Source organism: Meles meles, chromosome 15 (genome assembly GCF_922984935.1).
Source record: "Meles meles chromosome 15, mMelMel3.1 paternal haplotype, whole genome shotgun sequence".
NCBI lineage: Eukaryota > Metazoa > Chordata > Mammalia > Carnivora > Mustelidae > Meles > Meles meles.
In genome coordinates this window covers 61,451,695-61,479,497 of record NC_060080.1, presented here as the reverse complement: position 1 = coordinate 61,479,497, position 27,803 = coordinate 61,451,695, and the positions used below count along the sequence as shown (strand labels likewise).

The 27,803-nt window shown below is 40.4% G+C and overlaps 1 protein-coding gene across 5 annotated transcripts in view; it reads right to left on the bottom strand.

Annotated features, from left to right (window-relative positions):
* The window catches only part of USP34 (ubiquitin specific peptidase 34), a 233,901-nt gene extending 207,247 nt beyond the window's left edge, over positions 1 to 26,654 (bottom strand). For all 5 annotated transcript variants that reach the window (XR_006815060.1, XM_045979050.1, XM_045979054.1 and 2 more), the window contains exon 1: positions 25,940 to 26,654. Coding sequence is in view for 4 of the 5 variants with exons in the window: in XM_045979050.1 (XP_045835006.1) it covers positions 25,940 to 25,982 (43 nt within the window). In the remaining variant the exon portion in view is untranslated. The remainder of the gene's footprint in view (positions 1 to 25,939) is intronic.
* Positions 26,655 to 27,803: the final 1,149 nt, after the last annotated feature.

The following is a 27,803-nucleotide window of genomic DNA, read 5'->3' as shown; positions in this document are numbered from 1 at the left end:
CAAGAGAGCCAAGAATACTCAATACATGATGCTGGGAAAACTAGATATTCACAGGCAAAAGAATAAAACTGGACCTTTATCTTACACACACAAAAATTAACTCCAAATGGATTAAAGATTTGACTAAGACCTAAAATCAAGAAATTAGGAAAAAGCTCGACACTGGACTTGGCAATGATTTTTTTGGATACGACACCAAAAGCAAAAGCAACGGAAGTAAAAATAGACATGCAGGACTACATCAAACTAAGCACATCTGCACAGCAAAAATAACAACCTAAAGAATGGGAGAAAATATCTGCAAATCATCTTTATATAGGATTAATATCCAAAATATATAAGGAACTCATACAACTCAACAACAAAATAATTAAATAACTCACTTTAAGAAAAATGGATAAAGGATCTCAACAAACATTCTTTCAAACACCTACATATTGCCAACAGGTAAGTGAAAGATGCTCAACATCACTAATCAGGGAAATGCAAATCAAAACTAAAATAAGCGGGGCGCCTGGGTGGCTCAGTGGGTTAAAGCCTCTGCCTTCGGCTCAGGTCATGATCCCAGGGTCCTGGGATCGAGCCCCGCATTGGGCTCTCTGCTCAGCAGGGAGCCTGCTTACCCCTTTCTCTCTCTGCCTGCCTCTCTGCCTACTTGTGATCTCTGTCTGTTAAATAAATAAAATATTAGGAAAAAAAAAAAACTAAAATAAGCTATTACCTTACATTTGTCAAACAGCCATGAGGACAGCTGGTTAGGATGTGGAGAAAAGGGAATCCTTGTTGTGCGGACGGAAATGTAAACTGGTCCGGCCATGAAGTAAAACAGTAAGGAAGTTCCTCAAAAAATGCAAAAATAGGACTACCATATATGATCCGGCAGTCCCACTTATAATTCGAAGGAAATTTAATCATTTTCTCAGAGAGATTATGTGCACTCTTATGTTCAATGCAGTATTCACAACAGCCAAGAAATGGAAGCAACCTAAGCATCCACTGATGAACGAACAAGGAAGATGTGGTATAAATATAATGGATTATTCAGTCATACAAAAGAAGAAAATCCTGCCACTTGGCACACCAAGGATGGACCCTGAAGGCATTATGCTAAGTGAAATAAGTAAGACAGAAAAAGAAATACTGTCTGATCTCACTTATTATGTGGAATCTAAACAAGCAAAACTCAGAAAAAGAGGATAGACTAGTGGTTGCCAAGGGCCAGAGGGAGGGAGAAATGGCAAGATGACCGTCAAAGGGTCCAAACTTCTAAATAAAAGATGAGTAAGTTCTTGTAATCTATTGTACAGCATGGTGGCAGAATGAGGACCCTGATTAAGAATGGGGCACCCAGCTAGCTCAGAAGAGCATGCAACTCTTGATCTCGGGGTCTTAAGGTCCAGCCCCATATTAGGTGCAGAGATTACTAAAAAAAATAAATAAATACTGTATTATATACTTTCTACATATGTGTGTGTGTGTATGCAAGTTATCACTAACAGGAAATCTCAAATGTTCTCGCCACTAGAGCAAAAAATAAAATAATTATGTGAGGTGATGGATATTTTAACTAACCTTATGATACTCACTTTGCAATATATGCATATTATCACGTCATACATTTCAAACTTATACCATGTTATAGGTCAATTATACCTCAATAAAGCTGGAGAGAGAAAAGCAAATCAGCAGTGACAAAGATGGTGGTTGGTGTAAATATTCAACTGTGGTGGTGCTTACATTTATCAAAATGAATGAAACCATATATTTAAAATTGGTACAATAATGTTGTATAAAAATTACATATCAATAAAGTATATTTGGGGCACCTGGGAGGCTCAGTTGGTTAAGCAACTGCCTTTGGCTCCAAGTCATGATCCCAGAGTCCTGGGATCGAGCCCCTCATGGGACTCCCAGCTGAGTGGGGAACCTGCTTCTCCCTCTTCCTCTGCCTGCCTGTGCTCTCTTGCTCTGTCAAATAAATAAATAAAATCTTAAAAAAAAAAAATTTTTAACTTTAGAGTATGAGGGAAATTTGACTACTAAAGGTTTCATATTAAGAAAGTATTCTTGGGGACGCCTGGGTGGTTCAGTGGGTTAAAGCCTCTGCCTTCGGCTCAGGTCATGATTCCAGGGTCCTGGGATCGAGCCCCGCATCAGGCTCTCTGCTTAGCAGGGAGCCTGCTTCTCCCCCTCTCTCTGCTTGCCTCTCTGCCTACTTGTGATCTCTGTCTGTCAAATAAATAAAAATCTTTAAAAATAAATAAAGTGTTTGGTATTTTAAAAAAAAAAAAGTATTCTTTTGGCGGGGCGGCTGGGTAGCTCAGTCAGTTAAGCATCTGCCTTCAGCTCAGGTCATGATCCCAGGGTCCTGGGATCAAGCCCCACACTGGGCTCCCTGCTCAGCGGGAGGCCTGCTTCTTCCTCTCTCACTCCCCCTGTTTGTGTTCACTTTCTCCCTATGTCTCTTATCAAATACATAAATAAAATCTTTTTTTTTAAGATTTTATTTACCCATTTGATAGATCACAAGCAGGCAGAGAGAGAGGGAAGCAGGCTCCCCGCTGAGCAGAGAGCCCAATGTGGGGCTCGATCCCAGGACCCTGATATCACAACCTGAGCAAAGGCAGAGACTTAACCCATTGAGCCAACCAGGCGCCCCCATTAATAAAATCTTTAAAAAAAAAAAAAGTATTCTTGGGCAGACTGGCTCAGTTGGTAGAGCATGCGACTCGATATCAGGGTCATGAGTCTGAGCCTCATGTTGGGGGCAGAATTTACTTTAAAAGAAAGAATTCTTAATTTTTTAACTTTGACAATGATATTGTGGTTATTTATTTTTTTTAAAGATTTTATTTATTTATTTGACAAAGAGAGATCACAAGTAGGCAGAGAGGCAGGCAGAGAGAGAGAGAGGGAAGCAGGCTCTCTGCTGAGCAGAGAGCCCGATGCGGGACTCGATCCCACGACCCTGAGATCATGACCTGAGCCGAAGGCAGTGGCTTAACCCACTGAGCCACCCAGGCGCCCCTGTGGTTATTTATTTTTTAAATATTTGTCTTCAAGAGAACTGTACTGAAATATATACAAGTAACATGTAATACCCAGATATGCTTCAAAGTCATCCAATGTGTAGAAAAGGAAGTGGGCTGGCGTACAAAGAAAACAAAATTGTCCATGAGTTGCTTAAGTGTTGACTGGGGCAAAGGTTACATAAAATCATTGTCACCTTCCTTCCCCACTCCTACAGGTGATTCTACGTAGTTTAAATTTCTATAGGAAAGTAGAAAAAATTGCCAAGATACCAAAAAACAAGAACAAAAACCACATAGTCAAAAACAGAAGAAGGGTGCCTGGGTGGCTCAGTTGATTGAGCGTCTGCCTTTGAGTCAGGGCATGATCCCAGTATCCTGGGATCAAGTCCCACAACAGGTCCCTGCTCAGCAGGGAGTCTGCTTCTCCCTCTGCCCCTCTCCCCTGTTCTCCCTTTCTGTCTCTCTCAAAAATTAATAAAATCTTAAGAAAAAAAACAGTGGGAAAGAATAAGACAGAAAATCAGACAGTAGAGTCATGAGAACTGAACTTTACAAGAGAAATATTCAACGTATCAGGTGATAAGGAATTTCAGCAAATTCTGAAAATTATTAAAAAAGAAATCAAAAGCTTTAAAACTAAAATATATAGTAACTAAAATTAAGACCTCAGTAGATGGCTTTAATATTAGATTATATGCATAGTTTTGATTTTTTTTTAAAGATTTTATTTATTTACTTGACAGAGACAGCAAGAGAGTGAATACTAGCGGGGGAGAGGGAGAAGCAGGCTTTTGAAGAGCTCAAGAGAAACAAGGAAGATGAAAAAGCATAGCCATTTATATAAATGAAATCCCAAAAGGTAATGAAAGCATGAGGCAGGAGCTATATCTGAAGAGAAAATGGTTTCCAATACTAGTATTTTCAAAACTCAAACCAGAATAAAGAATGAATCCCAAGCAAATACAAAAACAGATACAGACATATTAGAGTAAAATTGCTGAAATCCTAAGACCAAAGACAAAAAGAAAAATCTTAAAAATCAGACAAATGGGGGAAAAAAAAAAAAACACCTTCAAAGAAGCAAAACTGAGGGCTGACCTCGCAGAAGAAACAATTTAAACAGGGGTGGTGGGGGGGGGGGTGGAACTGAATGACTTAATGAAAGAAGCAATGGTAACTACCAATCTGTAATTCAATATTCCATTTCAGTGTGTGCTTGTATGAAAATGCAAGCATTTCTCTTCATTTTATTTAAGATTTTATTTATTTGACAGAGAGAGGCACAGTAAGTGAGGGAACACAAGCAAGCGGAGTGAGAGAGGGAGAAACAGGCCTCCCACTGAGCAAGGAGCCAGATGCGGGGCTCGATTTCAGAACCCTGGGATCATGACCTAAGCTGAAGGCAGACACTTAATGACTTGAGCCCCCCAGGTACCCCATTCCTCTTCATTTTAGATGACAAGAAAATACTGGCAAAAATCATCAAAAACAGAACCACACCAAAAGAAATGCTGAAGGAAAAATGATCCCAGACAAAAGCCCAAAGATGAAATAAAGAATGTAGAGCAGCAATAAGTATGAATCTGAGTATTAACTTTATAAATTAAATAAGGTCTTAATTTTCAAAATCTAAGTAATGAAAACACACTACAACAGCAGTATAAAAAACAGGAGTGGAATAAATGAAATTAGAAGTATTCTATGGCCTTGCTACTCAAAGGGGTTCCAAGGACCAACAGCATCATCTGGAAGTTTGTTAGAATGAAGAATTTCAGGCAAAATTCCAGACCATTAGAGTTGGAATCTGAATTTTAAAGAAAATCTTCAGGTGATTCATATGTACATTAAATTTCCAGAGGCACTAAAGTCTGGAAAGTACTAGAAATCCTAAAACAGATTGTAGTGTGAGAAATTCATACAATTAAGAAAGGTTCTGGGAAAGAAGCAAACATGATAAATAGAACAAGATGAAGGATTCAGTTTCACTTGTTGAAATCTGAGATAGGAAGATAGTTAAATAGAAATGTCTAGCATGGGGCGCCTAGGTGGCTCAGTGGGTTAAGCCTCTGCCTTTGACTCAGGTCATGATCTCAGGGTCCTGGGATCGAGCCCCGCATCGGGCTCTCTGCTCGACGGGGAGCCTGTTTCCCCCCCCCTCTCTCTGCCTGCTGCTCTGCCTGCTTGTGATCTCTCTGTCAAATAAATACAATCTTTTAAAAAAAAATGTCTAGCATGAAATTAAGAATATTAGACTAATGCTTTGAAAATTGCTCAGGGTTAGAAATATACTCAAAGTTGTCTAAAAAATGATACAATCATGGTAGTATACTGAATCCTTACTTCAACTTTTTTTTTTTTTTAAAGATTTTATTTATTTATTTGACAGAGAGAGATCACAAGTAGGCAGAGAGGCAAGCAGAGAGAGTGAGAGGGAAGCAGGCTCCCTGCCGAGCAGAGAGCCCGATGCGGGACTCGATCCCAGGACCCTGAGATCATGACCTGAGCCGAAGGCAGTGGCCTAAACCACTGAGCCACCCAGGCGCCCCAGCAAAAGACTAAACCTTGGGTAACGTCCACATTTAAAGGATTAGAATAATACAAACAAGAGTAAAGAAGAAGAAAATTTTAACAGGCACCCCAGCAGTTCTCCAACTTTGTTTTCAGCATTCCTTTACATGTTCAGAAACTGAAGACTTCAAAGAGCTTATGTTTACAGTTTATTTCTTTCCATATTTATTGTGTTAGTTTACAAACAGTAAACTCAGGGCACCTGGGTGGCTCAGTCACTGGGTGACTGCCTTCGGCTCAGGTGTCCTGGGATCAAGCCCTACCTCGGGCACTCTGCTCTGCTGGGAAGCCTGCTTTTCTCTCTACCACTCTTCCCACTTGTGTTCCCTCTCTGTCTCTGTCAAATAAATAAAATCTTTTTAAAAAGTTTTTAATTAACAAATTCATTGCCTGTTTTCTGTTAAAAAAAAAAAATCAGTGGCTTGAGTCACAAGTTTCTAAATTTTTAAAAAATCTCTTTAGGGTTTGGCTTAATAGAAAACAATTGGATTCTCACTAACTGCTTCTGCCTTCTCTCTGTTGCCACATACTCTTTTTAGTGAAGTGTATGAGGTCCATCCTTAAAATATATGAATATGGAAATAGAAGTATTTAAATAGCTTTATCAGATAATTTTGGATAGTCTTCTTTGATAATACACCAAAACTCAATGACTGTTAATTTCTTAAAGATTAAGTTGCAATACAAAGTCTTAAAACCATTATCAGTACTGTTACATTAAAATCCATCCATCGATCTATCTCACTCCCTGAATAGAACTTTAGCCCATAAATGTGTTTGTAACATCATGCAATGGTGTTATGGAAAATACTGGTTCAGTAAGTTACACAGATCTTTCCAATGTTGACATATTTCATTACAGAATATCAAAAAATTATATTATTAATATTCCCCTCAATCTCATCAAAACTCTACTAGGCAGCTGTCCAACTCACAGCGACAGGTACAATTTTTCCAAAATTCTAATTTTTTCTTGAAAGCTCAATTTTATCTCTGGCAACTAACACTGTCTTTTTTGAAATGACTTACTTGCTTCATTCATTCCAGAAAATGTCTGCCAAATACCCAAATCTGGATAACCTTTGAGTCATTCTTGCAAATAAAAATTGTTTTGTTTCATGAGAAAAGCAGCTTGTTCGGCTTAAAACTCAATCATATGATCGCACTTCCTTAAGACAACCATCTTACACTGCAGTATGTAGGAGAAAAGCTTTATATGTACTTCTCATTTCATCACAGCATATATGAAGACATGTACACAAGTGTTGAGACTTAATAAAATTAATTATCATTGCTTCATCAAGGATGCCACTTGTCAGACAGCAAGTGCTTGGCAGTGAAGATTAACTACTTAAGTACCACTAATGTGGGAAGCAAAGGCAAAAGGAAAATTAAATTTCCTTACTACTTATAAGCCATTGACAACTCCTTGAAACAGGCAGAGTAACATTCCTTTCCTCTAGGAACTCAGCTGCTTCCATGTTAACACTTTGTTAGGGGCAAAAGGCAATCTTAGCTTAACATTATCCCAATACCTCACCCTCTCCCCCACCCCCTATCCTGTAAGTCTTAACATACAAAAATTCCTTTGGAAACTTCCTTTCTCTCTACCCCGTAAGATATAGGTCGACAATCATCCCCCAAGCACCCACCGAGATACACCTGCAGGGTCTCATGACTAAGGTTTCATTAGACAGTAATAAATGACCTTTTCCTGGGGCGCCTGCGTGGCTCGGTCATTAAGCATCTGCCTTTGGTTCAGGTCATGATCCCAGGGTTCTGGAATTGAGCCCCACATTCGGCTCTCTGCTCCACAAGAAGCCTGCTTCTCCCTCTCTCACTCCCCATGCTTGTGTTCTCTTCCACTCACTGTCTCTGTCAAATAAGTAAAATCTTTTTTAAAAATAAAGAAAGAATAAAGTGACCTTTTCCTAACAATAGCTAGCCCCCCTCAAGGTCCTGGAAATTCCTTAGAGACTTACCACTATCCCTAACTCCCTCAGAACTTGAAAGCATATAATAAGTCACTTCTCGTGACCCCAGTAAAGCGCTTTCTGTCCATGGGTCCTGTCTTCATGCTTTAATAAAACCATCTTTTTGCACCAAAGACATCTCAAGAATTCTTTCTTGGCCATCAGCTCCTAACTCCAACCGTTTCTATATAACCACAGCCTTATTTCCTGCAATGTGGCTATCAGTGAAAGTATCAACCAAAAGGCAAGTAATGTCTTACCTCTCAGACCCCCCTTTAAACCCTCCCTGAGACCCTCAAAGATCCTGAGATCACACTCTTGAGAACCACTGATGGAGCCAAATGAATATACGAAATAAAAGACATCCTGACATGGGCGCCTTGGTGGCTCAGTGGGTTAGGCCTCTGCCTTCCGCTCAGGTCATGATCCCAGGGTCCTGGGATCAAGCCCCACATTGGGCTCTCTGTTCAGCAGGGTGCCTACTTACCCCTCTCTCTATCTCTGCCTGCCTCTCTGTCTACTTGTGATCTCTGTCAAATAAATAAATAAAATCTTAAAAAAAAAAAAAAAAAAAAAAAAAGACATCCTGACTGAAAAGAAGCAAGTAGAGGCACCTGGATGGCTCAGTGGGTTAAAGCCTCTGCCTTCGGCTCAGGTCATGATCCCAGAGTCCTGGGATCGAGCCACGAATCAGGCTCCCTGCTCAGCGGCGAGCCTGCTTCCCTCCCCTCTCTGCTGGCCTCTATGCCTACTTGTGATCTCTGTCTGTCAAATAAATAAATAAAATCTTTAAAAAAAAAAAAAAGAAAGAAAGAAGTAAAACAGATACATGGACCATGTATCTGTGGTCCATGATTTTCAGCAAAGGTGCCAAGACCAGTCAGTAGAGAGTATCTTTTCTATGACGGCTGTTACAACAACTGGACAGCCTCATGCAAAGGAATGAGCCTGAACCTTACCTCACACTATGTACAAAAAATTTGACTCAAAGGCCTAAATGTAAGAACCAAAACTATAAAACTCTTAGAAGAAAACAGGGTAAGGCCTTGTGATTTTGGATTTAGCAATGGATTCTGGCAATCAACAGGACACCAAAGTACATGCAACAGAAGAGACAGATAAATTGAACATCATTATTAAACATTTTTGTACAAGGACATCTAGTGGCTCAGTCTGGCTAAACGTCTGCCTTCGGCTCAGGTCATGATCTCAGGGTCCTGGGATCGAGTCCCACATCAGGCTCCCTGCTCAACAGGGAGCCTGCTTCTCCCTCTCCACTCCTACTCCCCCTGCTTGTGCTCGCTCTCTGTGAAATAAATAAAATCCATGGGGGGGGGCCTTTTGTGCTTAATGGGCGCCTGGGTGGCACAGTTAGTTGAGCAACTGACTCTTGATTTCGGCTCAGATCCTGACCTCAGGGTCACCCAATGTCAGGCTCCACACTCAGTGGGGAGTCTGCCCAAGATTCTTTTCTCCCTCTTCCTCTGCCCTTCCCCCTGCCTGCCCTCTCTCTCAAATAAATCTTAACAACAACAACAAAAAGAGGTGCTTCAAAAGACATTATTGAGAAACTAAAGATAATTCACAATATGGGTGAAAATATTTGCAAATTATATCTAATAAGGGACTTCTGTCTTGAATATATAAAAAACTCACAAATAATAAAAAGACAAATAACAATTAAAAAGTAAGCAAAGGATCTGAAGGGTCATTTCCCCAAAAGAAATAAAACTACAATGAGATAGCACTTTAACCCAGTAGGAAGGCAAGAATACTCAAAATAACCAAGTGTTTGCCTCTGTATTCCCATCCATTTAAAAAAAAAAAAAAAATCACCAAAGGAACAAATATTGATTTGAAAACAAACAAATCAGTACTGGTGAGGATGTGGAGAAACTAGAACCTTTACACTGCTAAGGGGAATATAAAATGGTGCAGCACTTTGGACAACCATCTGGCAGTTTTTGATAAAGTTAAATGCAATGATTAGCTGAACTAAAGATACCACTCCTCGATACAGACCTGAGAGATGAAAACTTAAGTCAATAGAAAAGCATTTTTTTTTTTAAGATTTTATTTACTTATTTGACAGACAGAGATCACAAACAGGCAGAGAGGCAGGCAGAGAGAGGGGGAAGCAGGCTCCCTCCCAAGCAGAGAGCCCGATGCGGGGCTCGATTCCAGGACCCCGGGATCATGACCCGAGCTGAACGCAGAGGCTTTAGCCCACTAAGCCACCCAGCCTCCCCCAACAGAAAAACTTTTTACACAAACGTTCACAGAAGCATTATTCACGATATCAAAAGGAACTTAAACATTGATCAACTGATGAATGGCAAAACAAAATGTTCTAACCATACAAGGAAATAGTATTCAACCATAAAAAGAATGAAGTACTGATTCATGCTCCAGCATGGATGAATCTTAAAAATGTGCTAAGTGATGGGCACCTGGGTGGCTCAGTGGTTTAAAGCCTCTGCCTTCAGCTCGGGTCATAATCTCGGGGTCCTGGGATCAAGCCCCACATCGGGCTCTCTGCTCGGCAGGGAGCCTGTTTCCCCCTCTCCGCCTACTTGTGATCTCTGTCAAATAAATAAATAAAAATCTTTTTTTTTTTTAAATGTGCTAAGTGAAAGAAATCGGTCACAAAAGACAACATAATTCCATTTCTATGAAATGTTCAAAATAGGCAAATACATAGAGAAAACAGACTGTTGCTTAAGGGTGGGAAGATGGAGGATTTTGAATGACAGTTGAAGGGTATGATGATGGTTACATAATTCTGTGAATACAGTGAATAAATATGTACAGTTGGGGCACCAGGGCGGCTCAGTCAGTTAAACAGTCAACCCTTAATTTCCACTCAGGTCATGATCTCAGGGTCATGAGATCTAGCCCTGCAACAAGCACCATGATCAGTGGGGGAATCTGCTGAAGATTCTCTCTCTCCCTCTGCCCCCTCCACACCACCACCCCACCCCATTCACCCACACTCTTGCTCTCATGGTCTCTCTAAAATAAATAAACCTTTAAAAATAAATAAACAAAGGTGGCATTTGAAATCACTGAGAAAAATATGTGAAGGCCAATGAGTAACAGTTTGGAAAAGCTAATGTTAGATCCAACTTTGTAACTTAGACCAAAATAAATTCTAGACATTAAAAATTTAATAAATCCATTAAAGCTAGAAAAAATTTAATCGAGTATCTGATCTCAGAGTGAGAAAATCCTTTCTAAATAACAGACCATTCACTATTGTAATTCAGGAACCAATTATGTCCATACAAATAACAGAATAATCCTCAATATCCAAAATCTAGCAGAAACCAAATAGTTTGAGACAACAACTGTATCCTTTCTTCCCCTACTATATGGACTTATTTTACTATTTATTTGGTTTGTAGAGCGATAGACAGCAGAATGACAGGCTGCGGGAGAGAGAGAAGCAGGCTCTCCACTGAGCAGGGAGCCTAATGTGGGACTTGATTCCAAGACCCTGGGATCATGACCTGAGCTGAAGGCCAATGCTTACTGATGGAGCCACCAAGATGCCCCTGGATTTTTTTTAAATAGAACATCTAATGCAAATAAGCAAACAATCTCAAATACCACTGATGGAGTGTATATCAGTACAACCTTTCTAGGTTTTTAGCAATCAGAAGCCTTAACATTTTTTACGTTTAGACCTAGAACATGATCCAGATTTCTATACTCGAGGACATTTTCATTGCTTTTTGGTTCTGTGGGGAGGGGGGTTAAGAGGAAAACACTAAGTATGTGTTATATTCAAAGACTACAAGTAGGATGCCATTAAATTTCGTATGTAGACATAAGGATATGAGAAAATGCCCATTTAAAAAAAGCAAACAGGGCGCGTGGGTGGCTCAGTGGGTTAAGCCTCTGCCTTCTGCTCAGGTCATGATCCCAGGGTCCTGGGATCCAGTCCCGCATCGGGCTCTCTGCTCAGTAGGGAGCCTGCTTCCTCCTCTCTCTCTCTCTCTCTCTCTCTCTCTCTCTCTGCCTACTTGTGATCTCTGTCAAATAAATAAAATCTTTAAAAAATAAATAAATAAAAATAAAAAAGCAAATAGCACATATGAACTCATTTTTATATATTCATAGAAAATTAGCTGGAATGTCTATATACCAGAATTTTAACAAATTATGTTTTATTGATGTGTGTCAGCATCTTTTTTAAAACTTCCCACGATGATCATACATATCACAACCGTAAGTACCAAGTAAGTGAAACAGGGAAAGCACTGGCCAATGTGAAAATTATAGAAATTTCTATAGATATTATAGAAAAACAGGAGGCCACTGGTGACCTGTAACAATACAGTTTTTAGGCAAAAGCAGAAGCCAGATTTCAGAAGCTTCAGGAGAACGTAAGACACTGGAGGAAAAGAGACAGCTTAAGAGTAAGGTCCTTGGGGCGCCTGAGTGGCTCAGTGGGTTAAGCCGCTGCCTTCGGCTCAGGTCATGATCTCAGGTCCTGGGATTGAGCTCCGCATCGGATTCTTTGCTCAGCGGGGAGTTTGTTTCTCTCTCTCTCTGCCTGCCTCTCTGCCTACTTGTGATCTCTCTCCATCAAATAAATAAATAAAATCTTAAAAAAAAAAAAAAAAAAAAAAGAGTAAGGTCCTTGAGGAATACAAGAAAATAAACCAGAGACAATTCTTTGTGAAGTTTCAAGAAAGTCATACTATGTTTACTATTCTAGGAAACTTTACTAAAATGACCATTTTCCTAAATCTAATCAGTTAGAAAAAAGTTGCTAGAGATCGACTAAAATTTTATCAAATTTCCATGAAGCTAAAATTTTATCAAATTTCCATGAAGCTTTCGCCAATCTTACCTAAACCTAAACTCCTCCCACTGCACTTCAGCTATTTTTTGTTCTTATGGAATTTACCATTTTCCCTCTCTCTCCCTCCCTCTCTCTCTCACACACACACACACAGTTTACCTTACACTGGCACTTTGTTAAGTGTTTACATGTATTGTATTATCTTACTACATTAATTATACTTGATAGAGATTTTGTGAGGATTAAGTACCATCTCATTTCCAAATAAGGAAGAAGGAATTAAGAGGTTAAGGAACTTAACCAAAGCCAGAGATCTAATAAATGACAGGAATAGCGTTTTACTTCAGAGTTGATATTCAGGGTTTAATTCAGGTTGATCAATCTCTCAACTACCATTTTACTGCCTCATCTTTACTGGACTCCAACCTTAAGAGGAGACATACATCTAAATGTATTTTTGTAACCACCACAGTGTTCAGCAAAATGCCTTACACATGTTAAACGTTAATGTATTTTTTTATATATTAAATATTTAAATAAAGAGTGAAGATTTAAAAAAAGTGAAGGTAAGACACACAAAATAATGTATTCGGTAAATAGAACATAAAGAAATAGTTTTCAAGGGGCGCCTGGGTGGCTCAGTGAGTTAAAGCCTTTGCCTTCGGCTCAGGTCATGATCCCAGGGTCCTGGGATCAAGCCCAGCATCCGGATCTCTGCTCAGCAGGGAGCCTGCTTCCCCCCCTCTCTCTCTGCCTGCCTCTCTGCCTGTCATCTCTGTCAAATAAATATAATCTTTAAAAAAAAAAACATTTTAAAAAAATGGTTTTCAACTTTCCAATTTGGGCCCACCAGAAAGGCTCCCATAAAGAGCGGTGAGAAGGGCCATTCTGCCATCAACAAGATAGTGACTGTCTAGAACACACCATCAACGTTCACAAGTGCATCCACGGCATGGGCTTCAACAAGTCTAACTGCTGGGCACTCAAAGAGATCCAGAAGTTTGCCATGAACATGAGAAGTTTAGATGTGCACAGACACCAGGATCAACAAAGCTTTCCAGGCCAAAGTAATAAGGAATGTCCCATATCACATCCATGTAAAATGTCCAGAAAACATGAAAATTCACCAAACTAACTCTATACACTGGTTACCTAAGTACCTGTCATCACTTTCAGAAATTACAGACAGGTCAATGTGGATGAGAACCAATCCCTGATTTCAAGTTATAAAACCACAAAAATAGTATTAAGTTTTCACTATAACATAATGTACTAGACAGCCACCTGTTTGCTGCCCAGAAACAATCTCACCTTCGTCATGGTCACAACATGCCAAATTTCTTTGTGGAAATATTTTTTTTTAGCTCTGAGGTTTAGGTGGGATCAGCTTCGGGAACTGGGTAATTATTAGTTTAAGGCAACCGAAGTCCACCCACTTAAGTCCTATGACATGTAAGCCAATGATATATGAAATGCCATTCGCCATGAAGGTTTTGGAAAAAGCTTCCCTGTTCTTTATACAGGTTTTCAAAGAGATTCTCTCTTTTTCTCTGTGTAGTACAAACATGATTTACAAACAGTGTGGTATAAAGATGGTGAAGTAGCTATTTCTGCTACCATGAAAAGGGCCAAACTGAAGTCAAACCAAGAAGTACAGAGAACAAGCCAAAAAGGAAGGAAGTCTGGATAACGTTCTGAATTCAGATTAAGAGTAGACCACACTCAAAGTCAGCACAAACCTCAACTACTTACTGGGGCACCTGGGTGGCTCAGTGGGTTAAGCCTCTGCCTTCGGCTCAGGTCATGGTCCCAGGGTCCTGGGATTGAGCCCCGCATCGAGCTCTCTGCTCGGCAGGGAGCCTGCTTCCCCCTCTCTCTCTGCCTGCCTCTCTGCCGGCTTGTGATCTCTCTGTCAAATAAATAAATAAAATCTTAAAAAAAAAAAAACAAAAAACCAAAACCTCAACTGCTTAGTTATAACTTAGGAGGTAAAATCCCTTTTCCAGGGAGCCTGGGTGGCTCAGTGGGTTAAGCCGCTGCCTTCGGCTCAGGTCATGATCTCAGGGTCCTGGGATCGAGTCCCACATTGGGCTCTCTGCTCAGCAGCGAGCCTGCTTCCCTCTCTCTCTCTCTCTGCCTGCCTCTCTGTCTACTTGTGATCTCTGTCAAATAAATAAATAAAATCTTTAAATAAATAAATAAATAAGTAAAATAAAATCCCTTTTCCATCAAAGGAGCTGTTCTTTTCCTTCTGGTCCTTGCAACAGAGTCCTAGCTGGTTCAAAAAGTAATTCCCCATCTCCCATCTTTAACACATGGGTGTAAATATCAAGGGATATTCAGAAATTAAAACACACACACACACACCCCTTGACAAAATTTTTTTTTTAATCAGTGGAGTACCCCTTTATGAGTTGAGGTGGTAAGCAGAAAGAATGTCACAAAAGGATTGATAGTATATAAAATATCCAAGTAGATTCAGAAAGCAAGAAAAACCACCACATCCAGCCTACCCTCATCTTCTGTTCCATTACCCACCTACAGTGATCTTAAGATTTTTCACACATTTTAACAAAAAAGTACCGATCCTAGTATTACTAGCACATGCACTATGAAACTTAGTTTAATATTACAGATGACTGCAACCACAGAATTTATAGTCTTATAAAATGAAAAGACATAAAACAAGTAAACAAAAAGTAAATACCTAACTCTAAACTGTGGTAAGTGCTACGAAGGATAAGAATCAGAACTACTTCAGGGGACGTGGTTGGCTCAGTCAGAGGAGCGTGCGACTCTTGATCATGGGGTCATGATTTTTAGCCCCGTGCTGGGTATGCATACACTTAAATTAAAAAAAAAAAAAGAACCAGAAATACTTTAGAATGGATGTTCAAGAAAGGCCTCCTTGAGAAAGTAACATTTAGGTTGAGACTTGAAGGCATAGCAAGGTGATAAATTCCAGGCATACATAAAGGCTCATCATTGCAGCAAATAATATCTGTGAGAGAAGCAGAGCAAGGAAATGAGGTTAGCAGTGGCTACATCACAAATTGTGGTAAACCATTCCACTCCCCTCATTCCCAACAACTATTCCAAGCAGTTAAAGGCCCAATTCAATCTTCCACCTTCCTTGAAACCTTGCCTAATCCACTTAAACCAGAATTAACCTCTCCATAGTTCCTTTGTCAGTTTTTTATGGATTTTCCAACTCCCATAGTGAAGCTTCTCAAAAAATTAAAAAGAAAAAAAAAAAAACCAAAAAACTGCAAGCAAGCTTACTGATGAAAGGTACACTGAGTAGAAATAAGACCTAAATTCTAATCCCAACTTGGCTACTTAATAGCTATATAGCCTTGGCTAAATAATTCCATTCCTCATGAGTTTTCTGAAGTTCAATGAACATATGTGAAATTACACAATGTTCAAATACCTTCAGAAGTAATTATCATCAGTGTGTTATATACAATTCAACACAGTATTCTAACTGCACAAGCACTGAAATACCACCTCCCATAATATGCACACATTACATGTAATACTTGAAGAGTTTCAGACTGTATTGCTTTTTTTTTATTATTTTATTTATTTATTTGACAGAGAGATCACAAATAGGCAGAGAGGCAGGCAGAGAGAGAAGGGGGGAAACAGGCTCCCTGCTGAGCAGAGAGCCCGATGCGGGGCTCGATCCCAGGACCCTGAGATCATGACCTGAGCCGAAGGCAGAAGCTTAACCCACTGAGCCACCAGGCGCCCTGTATTGCCTTTTGAGAATGTAATATCATTAATGGTTTTCAAGCTTTTTTTCAAAGATTTTATTTATTCACTTGAGAAAGAGAAAGAACAAATGATGAGGAAAAGGCTGAGGGAGAGGGAGTAGCAGACTCCCCACTGACCAGGGAACCCAATGCAGGACTTGATCCCAGGATCAGAAGATCATGACCTGAGCCCACAGCAGATGCTTAACCATCTGAGCCACCCAGGCACAAGCAGCTCACCCTGTTCTCCCCAAAAGAAACCTTACATAGAACTCCAATCTATAAAACAGATCAAAATGAGCTTTTCATTTTAAAAAAAGGGAAGAGGTTCGGAAGTTCCCTTCACTCCCTTCAAATAGGGACAATTCCATTTCAAGGAACAGTTTTTAAACCAGAGATCATTACTGAAAATCCTGAAGAGGAAAGAATTAAGGACAAGACCCTGTGGCTTGCCACCAGTCAAGTCTCTCTAGAACCGACAACAAAAATACATTTCATCTTCTCCACCAGGTCGACATCAGATTCGATCACACTGATGTAATCAAAAAGGTCATACCTATAGTAGTATTTCCATGTTTTATCATACTGGTTTCTAAAGCAAAGAAAAAAAAATGACATTTAAGTTACTTAGTGCCATGCCAATTTTATCATCATCATTTCACTCTCTACTAAGTGACTGTACTAGTGAAAAGTTTCTCTTCTATTTCCCAAAATAAGGGGGGGGGGGGAATAACCTAAGACTTGGCAATTTCTGCTCCCCAGGAAACTTAGCTAAAGCTTCACAATTACACACAACCATGGCTCTATCACCTCCACTGGATGCAATATGCTCAGACCTCGAGATTTTAACTCTTAACACCATTAACAAAACTCTCGTTATTTCTCACAAATCTAGAGATTAGATTCTCTCTTAATATGTGATTTATCCTACAGGTTTGGGGACTCCTGTTAAAAGGGAAAATAGAAACAAGGTACCATTAGAACAGAACGACTTTCTGCTGACCACCATTATGCCACTCTACAAAGTGGGCCCACCATCCCCTTAATGATATTCTTTATTTTTTTTTTTTGTTTTGAAGTTTTGAACACAACTTCAAAATCCCTGTCTTAGCTTTTTCTTAAGTCTAAATTTATTCTGAGCTTATATTCTTATACTTCTACATTCATCATTAGGTACTGAGCCTTTCAGAATATGGTTCATGAGTCTGGCAGCAAAATTACCCAGTGTAAAAAATACCTATTTCCTATTATGGTGGTTCAGAACCAGCACACTGTTAAACTGCTAATGCACATTGCTAGAATAGTCCCACAGAACTAGGAGTCAAACACTTTAAGACTATAAAGCCTATATACTGATGCTCTATTGTTAAGTTTTAGCACAACTGTCAACTTCCCTTCTAGACATGCTGTATGAGCTACTCAGTAATCTGACTTCACAGAACATGTTCAGGTAATATTCAGACAATAACACAAAGAATTACAAAAACCCAAATGCCCATCAACAGGACTAGTTAAGTTACAGAAGGACCAAACAATGGAATACTACACTGAAATTACAATGTAAGTGCAGATTAACACAAAAAGATGCCTACATCTTTTTTGCCTACGTAAAAATGATATAGAAATACAGAATAACATGTAATTAGCTTTTGGGGCACCTGGGTGGCTCAGTTGGTTAACCAGCTGCCTTTGGCTAAGGTCATGATCCCAGGGTACTGGGATCAAGCCCGTCAGGCTCCCTGTTCAGCAGCAAAATCTGCTTCTCCTTCTCTCTCTGCCCCCCTCCCCATGCCGCTCATGCATGTGCACTGTCTCAGTCTCCCTCTCAAAATCTTAAAAAAAAAAACAAAAACAAAAACATAGAACAGTGTGTATAAGGAAAGCTATATATAAGGAAAGCAAAAACAACTTATGAGATATTTTATTAAAACAAGGACAATTTCTTTGATAAGCAGTTTCAGATATTCCTTTTTTTTTTTCTACATTATTTCATTTTTCTGGGGGAGAGGGAGGGGAAAGCAGGTTTCTTTTCCAGAAACAACAAAGCTACTTGCATTCTTTTGAAAAGACTAAACATCCTGGTAGAGAAATAATTAACGAAAGGAGTTAAGCTTTCTCCTGCCACCAACACTACAGATGACACTTGCCCAACATGTTCCAAGAATTTAAGCCAGATTATAATGAAGAACTCAGTTTCTGGCTGAAGTATGCTGTAGCTGATGATTATATCATATCTACTGCTTTTTATTATCTTATTCATGAATCACAAGGTATGTGCTCCAATACAAGAAAGCTCGTCAAGGCACATTACTTGAATCAGAACTCTTTTGCTTGAACATTAACTCAAATGGTATATGGGAGACAGCACCAAAGGAGCTCTAACTTCAGTGCTAGAAAACCACCATGGTAATATCTTCCATATCTTTACGGAGCTTTCATGTCGACAGTTTCCACAAATCTGTCCCAATTCTCTTCTGCAAACAGCCGCCTTTACTTCCTCAATGTTTCTAGTCCCTCCCATCAGCTTCCTAAAGTACCCGCTCTCCTTCAGCAGCTCACAGATACCTGGCCCTTCCGTTCAAACATTCTGACAGGAGAAATCTGACTGATTAAAAGCAGCCCCATCAATCAATCCATCAGGTCAAGAGTCTATCTGGAATCCAATCAGCAATGGCTAGAGAAGTAGGTTCTTCCAGGAGATAAAAGCAACCTAAGTTTTCTAGAAGAGATTACAGCTAGAGCAGGAAGAGAAACCAAGCTTCAACAACTACAGTAAGGGAAGTGCAAGAAGAAGCCAGGTTTATACCACATCAATTGTAAATTAACATATTTGGAGAATTTTTTAACTCCTATGGAATTTGAGGAAAAAAAATATCATTAATAGGTGTTAATCACAATAAGGAGCAAAAAGTCCAATTGTTTTCCTGGTATATAAAGTCCTAAATAAAAGCAATTTAGTCAAAGTTCATGTCATAGACACAAAGCTCACAGAATTTTGAGTTCAAGCACCACACTGGGTGCAGAGCTTACTTTAAAAAATATAGGTCATTACTGACTATAGGCCCAAGAATACTGATTTAACTAGGCTATCACATCCTTCTTTTACAAAAATCTTTCCTTAACTAAAATGTTTACCTATTCTCTATAAGGCACTATATTAGGGGCTGGGAAAAGAAGAAAACATGGCCCCTGCGTCTAAGGAGTTCTTCATGCAGCAAGGAAGACTAATGTTAATTTAAAAAAAAGAAAGAAAAGAAAAAAAAAAGGGAGGGCTAAAGTGTATATATATCCTAAACTAAAGGATATTAGTTATTTTAAGAGAGGTTGGGAAAGATTTAAGAAGGCCTCACCAAAAAAGTGAGATCTGAAGCTAGGAAAAGGAGTTTGGGTCAAATTGTGCTATGATATATATGTCAGGTTAAGAAGTTAGAATTCTATTCTTCAAGTAATGAAGATTATGACAGTTTAAGCAGATAATATGACAATCATATACTGTGTTTTAGACAGGCAACTCGGCAGAAGAAGCTGCACAATATGAAACATTTTTTTAAAGACCTGTAATTACAAACACCCAAATGAAAAAGAAAAAAAAAAAAAGAAAAAAAAAAAACAGGAAAGGGACACCTAGCTAGCTTGGTCAGCACAGCATCCAACTCTTGATCTCAGGGTTGTGAATTTGAGCCCCACAATGGGTGCAAAGAGATCACATTTTTAAAAAAGGGGTGGGGGGCTCCTGGATGGCTCAGTGGGTTAAAGCCTCTGCCTTAGGCTCAGGTCATGATCCCAGAGTCCTGGGATCTAGCCATGTAGGGCTCTCTGCTCGGCAGGGGGGCCTGCTTCCCTTCCTCTCTCTCTGCCTGCCTCTCTGCCTACTTGTGATCTCTGTCTGTCAAATAAATAAATAAAATCTTTAAAAAATAATAAAAAAAATTTTTTTTAATTTTTAAAAAGGGGGAAGGGGGGCGGGAAAAAAATGTATGCAGTGAATATGGCCAACGGTTGCTACAGTTAATGAGCAACTCTTGTAAGGTAATTACCCAAAACATTAAAACCTGAAAAGTTGAAAAAGAACACAGGCAATGTATTAAAAAATGCAAATAGCCAATAAAAATATGAGTGTTTAGGGGCGCCTGGGTGGCTCAGTCGTTAACCATCTGCCTTATGCTCAGGTCATGATCCCAGAGTCCTGGGATTGAGTTCCACACATGAAGCTCCCCACTCGGCAGGAAGCCTGTTTCTCCCTCTCCCACTCTCCCTGCTTGTATTCCCGCTTTCACTGTGTCTCTCTGTCAAATAAAATCTTAAAAAAAAAAAAGTGTGTTTAAACTGACTATTAACTGGCTATTACAGTTTTTACCAAAATAACACCTTTTCAAGGATAGTATTCAGTACAAGTGCCCACATTGTGCAGACAATACTTAAAGAGTGGAAATCAGTATATCTTTTCTGAACAGCAAGTAGACAATACAAACAAAAGTATGTTTATATTTCTGACACAGTGATAACTTCTAGAAATCTATCTAAAAAAACAGTAATGTAAAAAAAGATTTATATACAGGATGTTCATGTCTGGCATTATTTATAACATAAGAACTGAAAACAAACACAATAGGAAAATATTAAATTTCGTATAAAATGAAATACTATAGAAACAAAAAGTACACTTTCAAGAAAGGTTAGTAAGGAAAATGAGCAAACAAAACATTAGGTGAAACTAGTAACCTTAAACATTAGGTGAAGTTAGATATTTAACTACATATATCTCATTCTTAGAAATATAATTGTGTACCACAAATATTTCAAAGCATCAACGGGAATCATCACTGGATGATTAGATTTATAATTCTTACTATCTCTATATGCAACCTTTATAAATAAGAAAAAAATAGTAAAGAGAAAGGCGGCTCCACCCCCTTAGCGAAGGTATGTCACACCTTGGTCAAGACACTATTGGAAAGTTTCTGACTCTTTGTGAAAATATAAAAATTACTAATACACACTATCTACACATTAGGAATACTTTTACAGGGGCGCCTGGGTGGCTCAGTGGATTGGGCCGCTGCCTTCGGCTCAGGTCATGATCTCCGGGGCCTGGGATCGAGCCCCGCATCGGGCTCTCTGCTCCGCAGGGAGCCTGCTTCCTCCTCTCTCTCTGCCTGCCTCCCTGCCTAGTTGTGATCTCTCTCTCTGTCAAAATAAATAAATAAAATCTTTAAAAAAAAAAAAAAAAGAATACTTTTACATGAGATATATAGATACTATCATTAAACATATAAGAAATGTTACCATGTTTCATGAATACAGTGCTAAAGTTCATTGACAGTTATCACTGAAAATGCCATAAAGCTCTAGTCACTAAGTTATACCATAAAAATATACAAACTGAAATTATGCATACTCCTTCAAATATTAATTGGTTAAGCGATACTTAACTAGATCACCAAGTAAATAATTCATAATTTGGCGCTTTGTGTTGTAAAATCATATTTCCAATTTTAGGAATCACCTCAAATTTTAGAATTATAGGTCAATCAAAAAATACGGTTACTAATGATTTAATTAATTAGTGCCTATATACTTATAATATCAAAAACAACTCTAGAAATGCATGGTTTATTAAAGGACTCATTGCTAACTATATTTAGATTCCATTCAGCTACTTAAGGACCACCACTTTTAAATTCCTACTACAATTATGATGGCATTATGCCTGAAATTATGAAAATACTTAAAAATATACTAATATTTTATTCTGTCAATCAAACAGTATACTCACAATAATGTCTTCCATTCAAACAGATCATCATAAAGTTTACACAGCATAGCATAACTTGTAAGCGCATGGCCTTTTTAGCCTGACCTTAGACTAAGTCCTGTTCAGATTCTGATTCCACCAAATACAGTCATGTGACTCTAAGCAAGTTATATAAACCCTAAATCTTGGTTCTCTTATCTGAAAAGGGTGACAGAGTACCTACCTCAAAGAGCTGATAAAGTACTCAACACAAACTGCTCAATAAAGTATTCTGCTTTGAAAAATAATGCAAACAGAATTATTCTGCAAATACTGTTATCACAGTATCCTGAGTTCAAGCTTAGACAGGATTACTAACTAAGCAAGTGACAGGTGACCTTTATCTGGCAAACCACTTAGCCTCTCTGAGATTTAATTTCTTTAGCTCTAAAATTTAGATACCAGTACTTGCTCCTGCCCATCTTCAAAGATAATAAGGAGGAACAAATAAATTGTCTAACTTAAATGCTACATTTGGCAAACTGTAATCTACTAAAAACACCCATAGAACAAAATCTATATTTAAAACCATTTTCATTCTCTCAGAGAAACTGACTTTACCAAGGCAAATAATGACCTCAATTTACTACTGAGATAGCTATGGTGATGGCCCAAAGCATAACTTCACCTCCAACCTCTTCTCATCAACACCCAGAAATGGACTTAGTAAACTAGTTCACAAAAATAGCTAGAAAAGGGGACACTGGGTGGCTCAGTGGGTTAAAGCCTCTGCCTTCGGCTCAGGTCATGATCTCAGGGTCCTGGGATTGAGCCCTGCATCGGGCTCTCTGCGCAGCAGGGAGCCTGCTTCCTCCTCTCTCTCTGCCTGCTTCTCTGCCTACTTGTGTCTGTCTGTCATATAAATAAATAAAAATCTTAAAAAAAAAATAGCTAGAAAAGCTGCAAATATACAAATTCAACAGAATAAACACAGGAATACAAACTTAAAATTATTTCCTAAACTGAATGCAAACCCACAAACTGACAGTAAACAAATTAACTCAATACATTCCAAGCTTTCAAAATGTCCTTATTAAAAATAAAGCACTGAAGGGAAAAGAGAAACTTAAATGTTAGTACTGTTGAGATTGGTTACTCTAACACTAAAGCCAAATATTATTTAGAAATATAAGTTTTAGGGTACCTGTCAAGACTATTTAAAAAGGCAATGTGGGGGTCCTTATTATGGGGTTCTTAGCCTGGTTCCTTGGACAGGCTGCAGTGGGGTCCTTAAATTGCAGGCAAAGGTGTGCTTTTATACTTGTATGTTTCCATGGCAAGAGTTCACAGCTTCAAATTCTCAGCAGGACTAGAGTATAAATGGTAATATTAATTCTCTCAGCAAAAACTGATGACAAACACAAGCTATTTATAATCTTTTGTTACCAACTTTTATTTTAACTAAATTATGGTCTGCCAGATTTTTAAATAAATATTTGAAGTCCCTACCATTATCAACCCTCTACGCATTATCAGATACAAAGCAGTACTATCCGCACGAGGTCTACCCTTTCATTTAAAGCACAAAATTTTTACATTACACCAGTGTGTCCAGACAGACTTCTTTTAAGTTTCACCAGTGTTGGTAAATTTGATAAGAAATAGATTTTTGGTTTTTTCTTTTCCTTTTTTGGTTAAAATCTCATGGGGAGTTATACTGAGAGATGAGTTCTGAGCACATTATTTGGGGACTTTAACTCTGAATTTCTAATCAAGGATGAGTGGATGCTCGTCTTTGCACACCCTCTGGGGGAATAAAGGTATTGACTTAAGAGTTACTGTGAGCAAGATTTTTTAAAAGATCCATAACCTACTTCAATTCAACAGGTTTTATGGAGTTCCAACCATCAGGATTCCATCCAGTAAGGGCAAACGTTACTACAATGAGATAAAGTAAGACCCTCTGTTCCCTAGAGACTTAAACTCTTACGTTTGGGATACAAGAACTGCAGAAAAAGAAAAAAAAGAGAGAGAGAGAACAATTTTACAAATAGAGGGGGGTAAAATCCAGGTATAATAGTCTGATATAACCTACCAATAAAACTGCTGAAGTAATTAAAAAAAAAAAAAAAAAGGAAGCATCATTTTGAGGTTAGTGTTTAGGAAGCAAATTTTTAAACTGAGCTTTAAAGGAAATATTAAGAAATTGCCGTAAGTATTTTTAGAGCCCACTGGCTTATAAACAAATAGGAAATCCTTCTTATTTGTTCATTAAGACAAATTTCTTAGAGGGTCTGCATGGCCACATTTTGTGAACCTGGTTCCACTAACTGTATACAATTAAAGGTAATAAAAGCTAAATTCTATTTCAAGATTCTCTACGTTTCTAAGTTCCCATAAATCCACTGCATTTTTTACTGCTTCTAAACAAAGTTCTAGGGGTTTTCCCAAATAATTCAATAAGAACTTTCATGTCTCTTTTCAAAAGATAATTAAGATTAACAAACAAGTTTCTTTAGATACTATACTAAAGGTAGTTTTCCTAATTGAGTTCAAAATAAATTAAAACTTCAAAATACTATTAAAACCAGTTTTTCTTTTTTTAAAAAAGTTTTTCTTACATTGAAGCAAAGACATGCTTTTCGTAATAAAACCATAATCACACAACTTATATCTGAGATATAAAACAGTTTATTAAAGTAAGTACGAAGGGTTTCACCTACATAATCACCATATCATAAAGCACCTGCACCAAAAGTAAAAGTATCTCAAAATAAATACAAATAACCTTAAAATTCTAGGAAAATTTAGAATAACACAAATATGGGAAAGTCCAGTCTAAATATGTGCAAAAACTGCTTCCACCTGTCAGAAAGTAAACACACAGTTCAAACTAAACTAGAACCATTCCACTTTTATTATTGCCTTGCGTTATTGAAGTAAAATTCAAACACATAAATAATCAAAATTCAAACGCAACCAAGAGGATACATTTTACAAATCCATTGTCTTAAAGAATCATATTAGAAAAGGGGTAGTTTGGAAGTTTTTGGAAATATCAAAACACAAATCCAAAACCCACATAAGCGGTTTGTAAATGATCATTTTCTCAACAATCAAGTTTTTGTAAATTAACCTTTTATCCAATACACCTCAACCAAGTAGGCCTTTGGGCCCAGAAGTAGTGAATTTGCAACACAGCTTGTTTCTCTAGGATCAAATACTATCTTCCAAGAGTCGGAAATAAAAGAATCTGCCCTAAATATATATACATACACACACGTGTGTGTGTGTGTGTGTGTGTGTGTATGTATATATATCAGTGTACGGTCGCTAATAATCAAAAGTATACGGAATAAGGCCTTTCCTTTCAGGAAACAGGCCATGACTATCCCGGGATGGTATCTGTAGTACAGTGCTCTCCTTAATAAAATTTACCATTAAAACGACGAATGGTACATGTTAACATCATTAACTTAAAAAAAAAAAATAGGTATGAAGGTCCAATCATGACTATCACAGTTCATTTTCAGCTATTTCAGGACTGGCAGAAAGGCTTAATACACCCACACACCCCCAAGGGAGGGGAAAACCAGCAACCTCCTCCAAGGGAGTTTAATGAAAATTAGCAGGTAAAAGAGGCCTCCTCAGCAGCACGCTGAAAATCAACGAGGGCAGCAGGAGGGCCGAAGGGTTCGGACTGCGGAGGAGAGCTTCGTCCTCGGACCCCACCTCCCTTCACCTTCCCGGCAGGAGGAAGAAGGCGAAGGCTCATTAGTGCCTTCGTTAATTGACACCTGTAATGAGGAAACTTTCCGAGAGGTAAGACCGCCCAGGCCCGGCCTGGCCGGAGCTCCGGAACGGCCCCCTCTCCGGCGCCCAGGTAACCGGGCCGGGCTGGGCCCGAGGCGCCTCGGCGGCCGCGCCACCGCGCACCTTCCGGGGGCGCTAGGCCCGCACGCCGCCCGGCTCGGCCGTCGCCTCCCGCAGGCCGCGGCAGCCCGGGGAGCTGCGCGGGGTCCCCAAACCGTGCACCCCCACAGGCCGCCGCCGCGGCTACTTACTTTCATTTAACACCTCCACCAGGTCTGCGCAGTTCTCGCACATCGTTCGGCCGCCGCCCCCCCCTCCCCCGCTTCGGATCGCACTGACTGATCCCGACCGGCGGGGGGGAGGGGAGAGAGGCGGAGGAGGGGGCCGGCCGGCCGGCGGGGCGGGGAGGCGACGAGGGCGGGCGGCGGCGGGGACGGGGCGGAGAGCAGGACTATGGGGGAGGGGGCCGGCGGTCCCCGGAGCGGGCGGGGGAGAGGAGGGGGGCGAGGGGAGGTGCGCAGGCCGGAGGGGCGCGGAGGCGCCGGCGGCGGGGAAGGGGGGGAAGGACGGGGGGAGGGGAGAGGGAGGGAGGGGGCGGGTGGGGAGAGAAGCAGCAGAGTCACTTCACCGACCAGACGCCGCGGCCACCGCTGACGCCGCCGCCATTTTAATAGAGCGTTCGGACTGCGCTCGGCTCTTTCCGCCCGAGCGAAGGGGCCGACGAGAAACGCCTTGCGCTCTCATTCCTCCGCCTCCCGCCCTCTCTTCGCCTCCCGCCCTCCCTCCGCACACACGCCGCACGCTCCACACCCCGCCGCGGCAGGCTCGCCGCCCTCCCTTTCCTCTTCCGTCCGGCCTCCCCGCCCTCGGTCCACCCCCTCCGCGCGCTCGCCCACCCCGCCCAGCCCGGATCTCTGTCAGCGGCCGGAAGGGAAACACGAAGCAAGCGCGGCTGCGGGGGGAGTCCGGGTGAGTAGGAGAAGATGGCGGAGACACCGAGCGGCCCGCGGTTGCGCGGCGTCGCCCACGGCGGCCCTTCCGCGGGCTGCGAGGCCTTGTGAGTGCTGGGTCACTCGCGCCGCCCTGTTCCCCGCCCTTGCACTTCGCCATTTTTCCTCCGGGCTCCCGAAGAGAGATTGGCGGCGATTTCTCCCTCCCCGCTCTTGGGTTTTGGGGATGAGGGAGGCACGGTGCACAGGGGAGCCGGACCGGGACGACGCTTCAGCCCAAGTTGGGCCACACGGTCCTTTCCCCGCGGGGCTTTGTGAGAATGGAACAGCCCACGGGCGGCGTAACCTGCATCGGTGTAGATCGCTACCCTCGACTCTGTAAGACTCATCCGTCCTCCAGCAGTAAGACACCTTGATGTGACTAGAAATGGCGGAGTGAAGAGCGTTCACATGGCATCTCCTCCCATTTATGCGAGAGGGCCCTGCACCAGTTGCCTGTCTACGGCTTTTCACCTGAAATGGCTATTCTGCTGCTCAGCGAAGAGCAGACCGCCAGGGTATTAAGATAGGGACAAAACAAAGAATAGGTGAAGGAAAGGGGACGCCCAGCTGAAGTTGGTTAACAACTAGTTAGCATTAGGAAAATATTTCCTCATACCCTCACTGATTTCTATATCCAGTACGTTTTATAGAGTTGTGACTGAACAGTCCAAAAGGGAGTGTACGTAATCTTAGAAGTATAACCGGAGCAGCTATTCAGACCCTGTACTAATTCTTTCATAGGTTTTATCGAGGTTCCGTCCCAGCATCTTCCCATGCTAGGACCCCATTGCCGGTGTTCTTTGCCTTTCTGCTGCTCCAACTTGATGGTGTAAAGTTTCTGCCCACCTGTTCTCCAGTGCTTCATATGAGCAGGTGATCCTTCGGAGCCCTAGAGAGAATTCTGCCATCATCTTCCTTTCCCATATTTACTATAAAACTTGGGTTTCTACAGACTTGACTTTAATCCTTGACCATCCAGCATCCGTTCCCACCCACCCCTCTTACCTGCCAGCAAGGACGCTTTCCAAACCGAATTTTTGTTTTATTTTTCAGGTGGCATTTAGAGACTTGGAACTCCAGAAGGAAAGCCCCAAGGAATATTTGTTACTGGTTTAAAATAGTC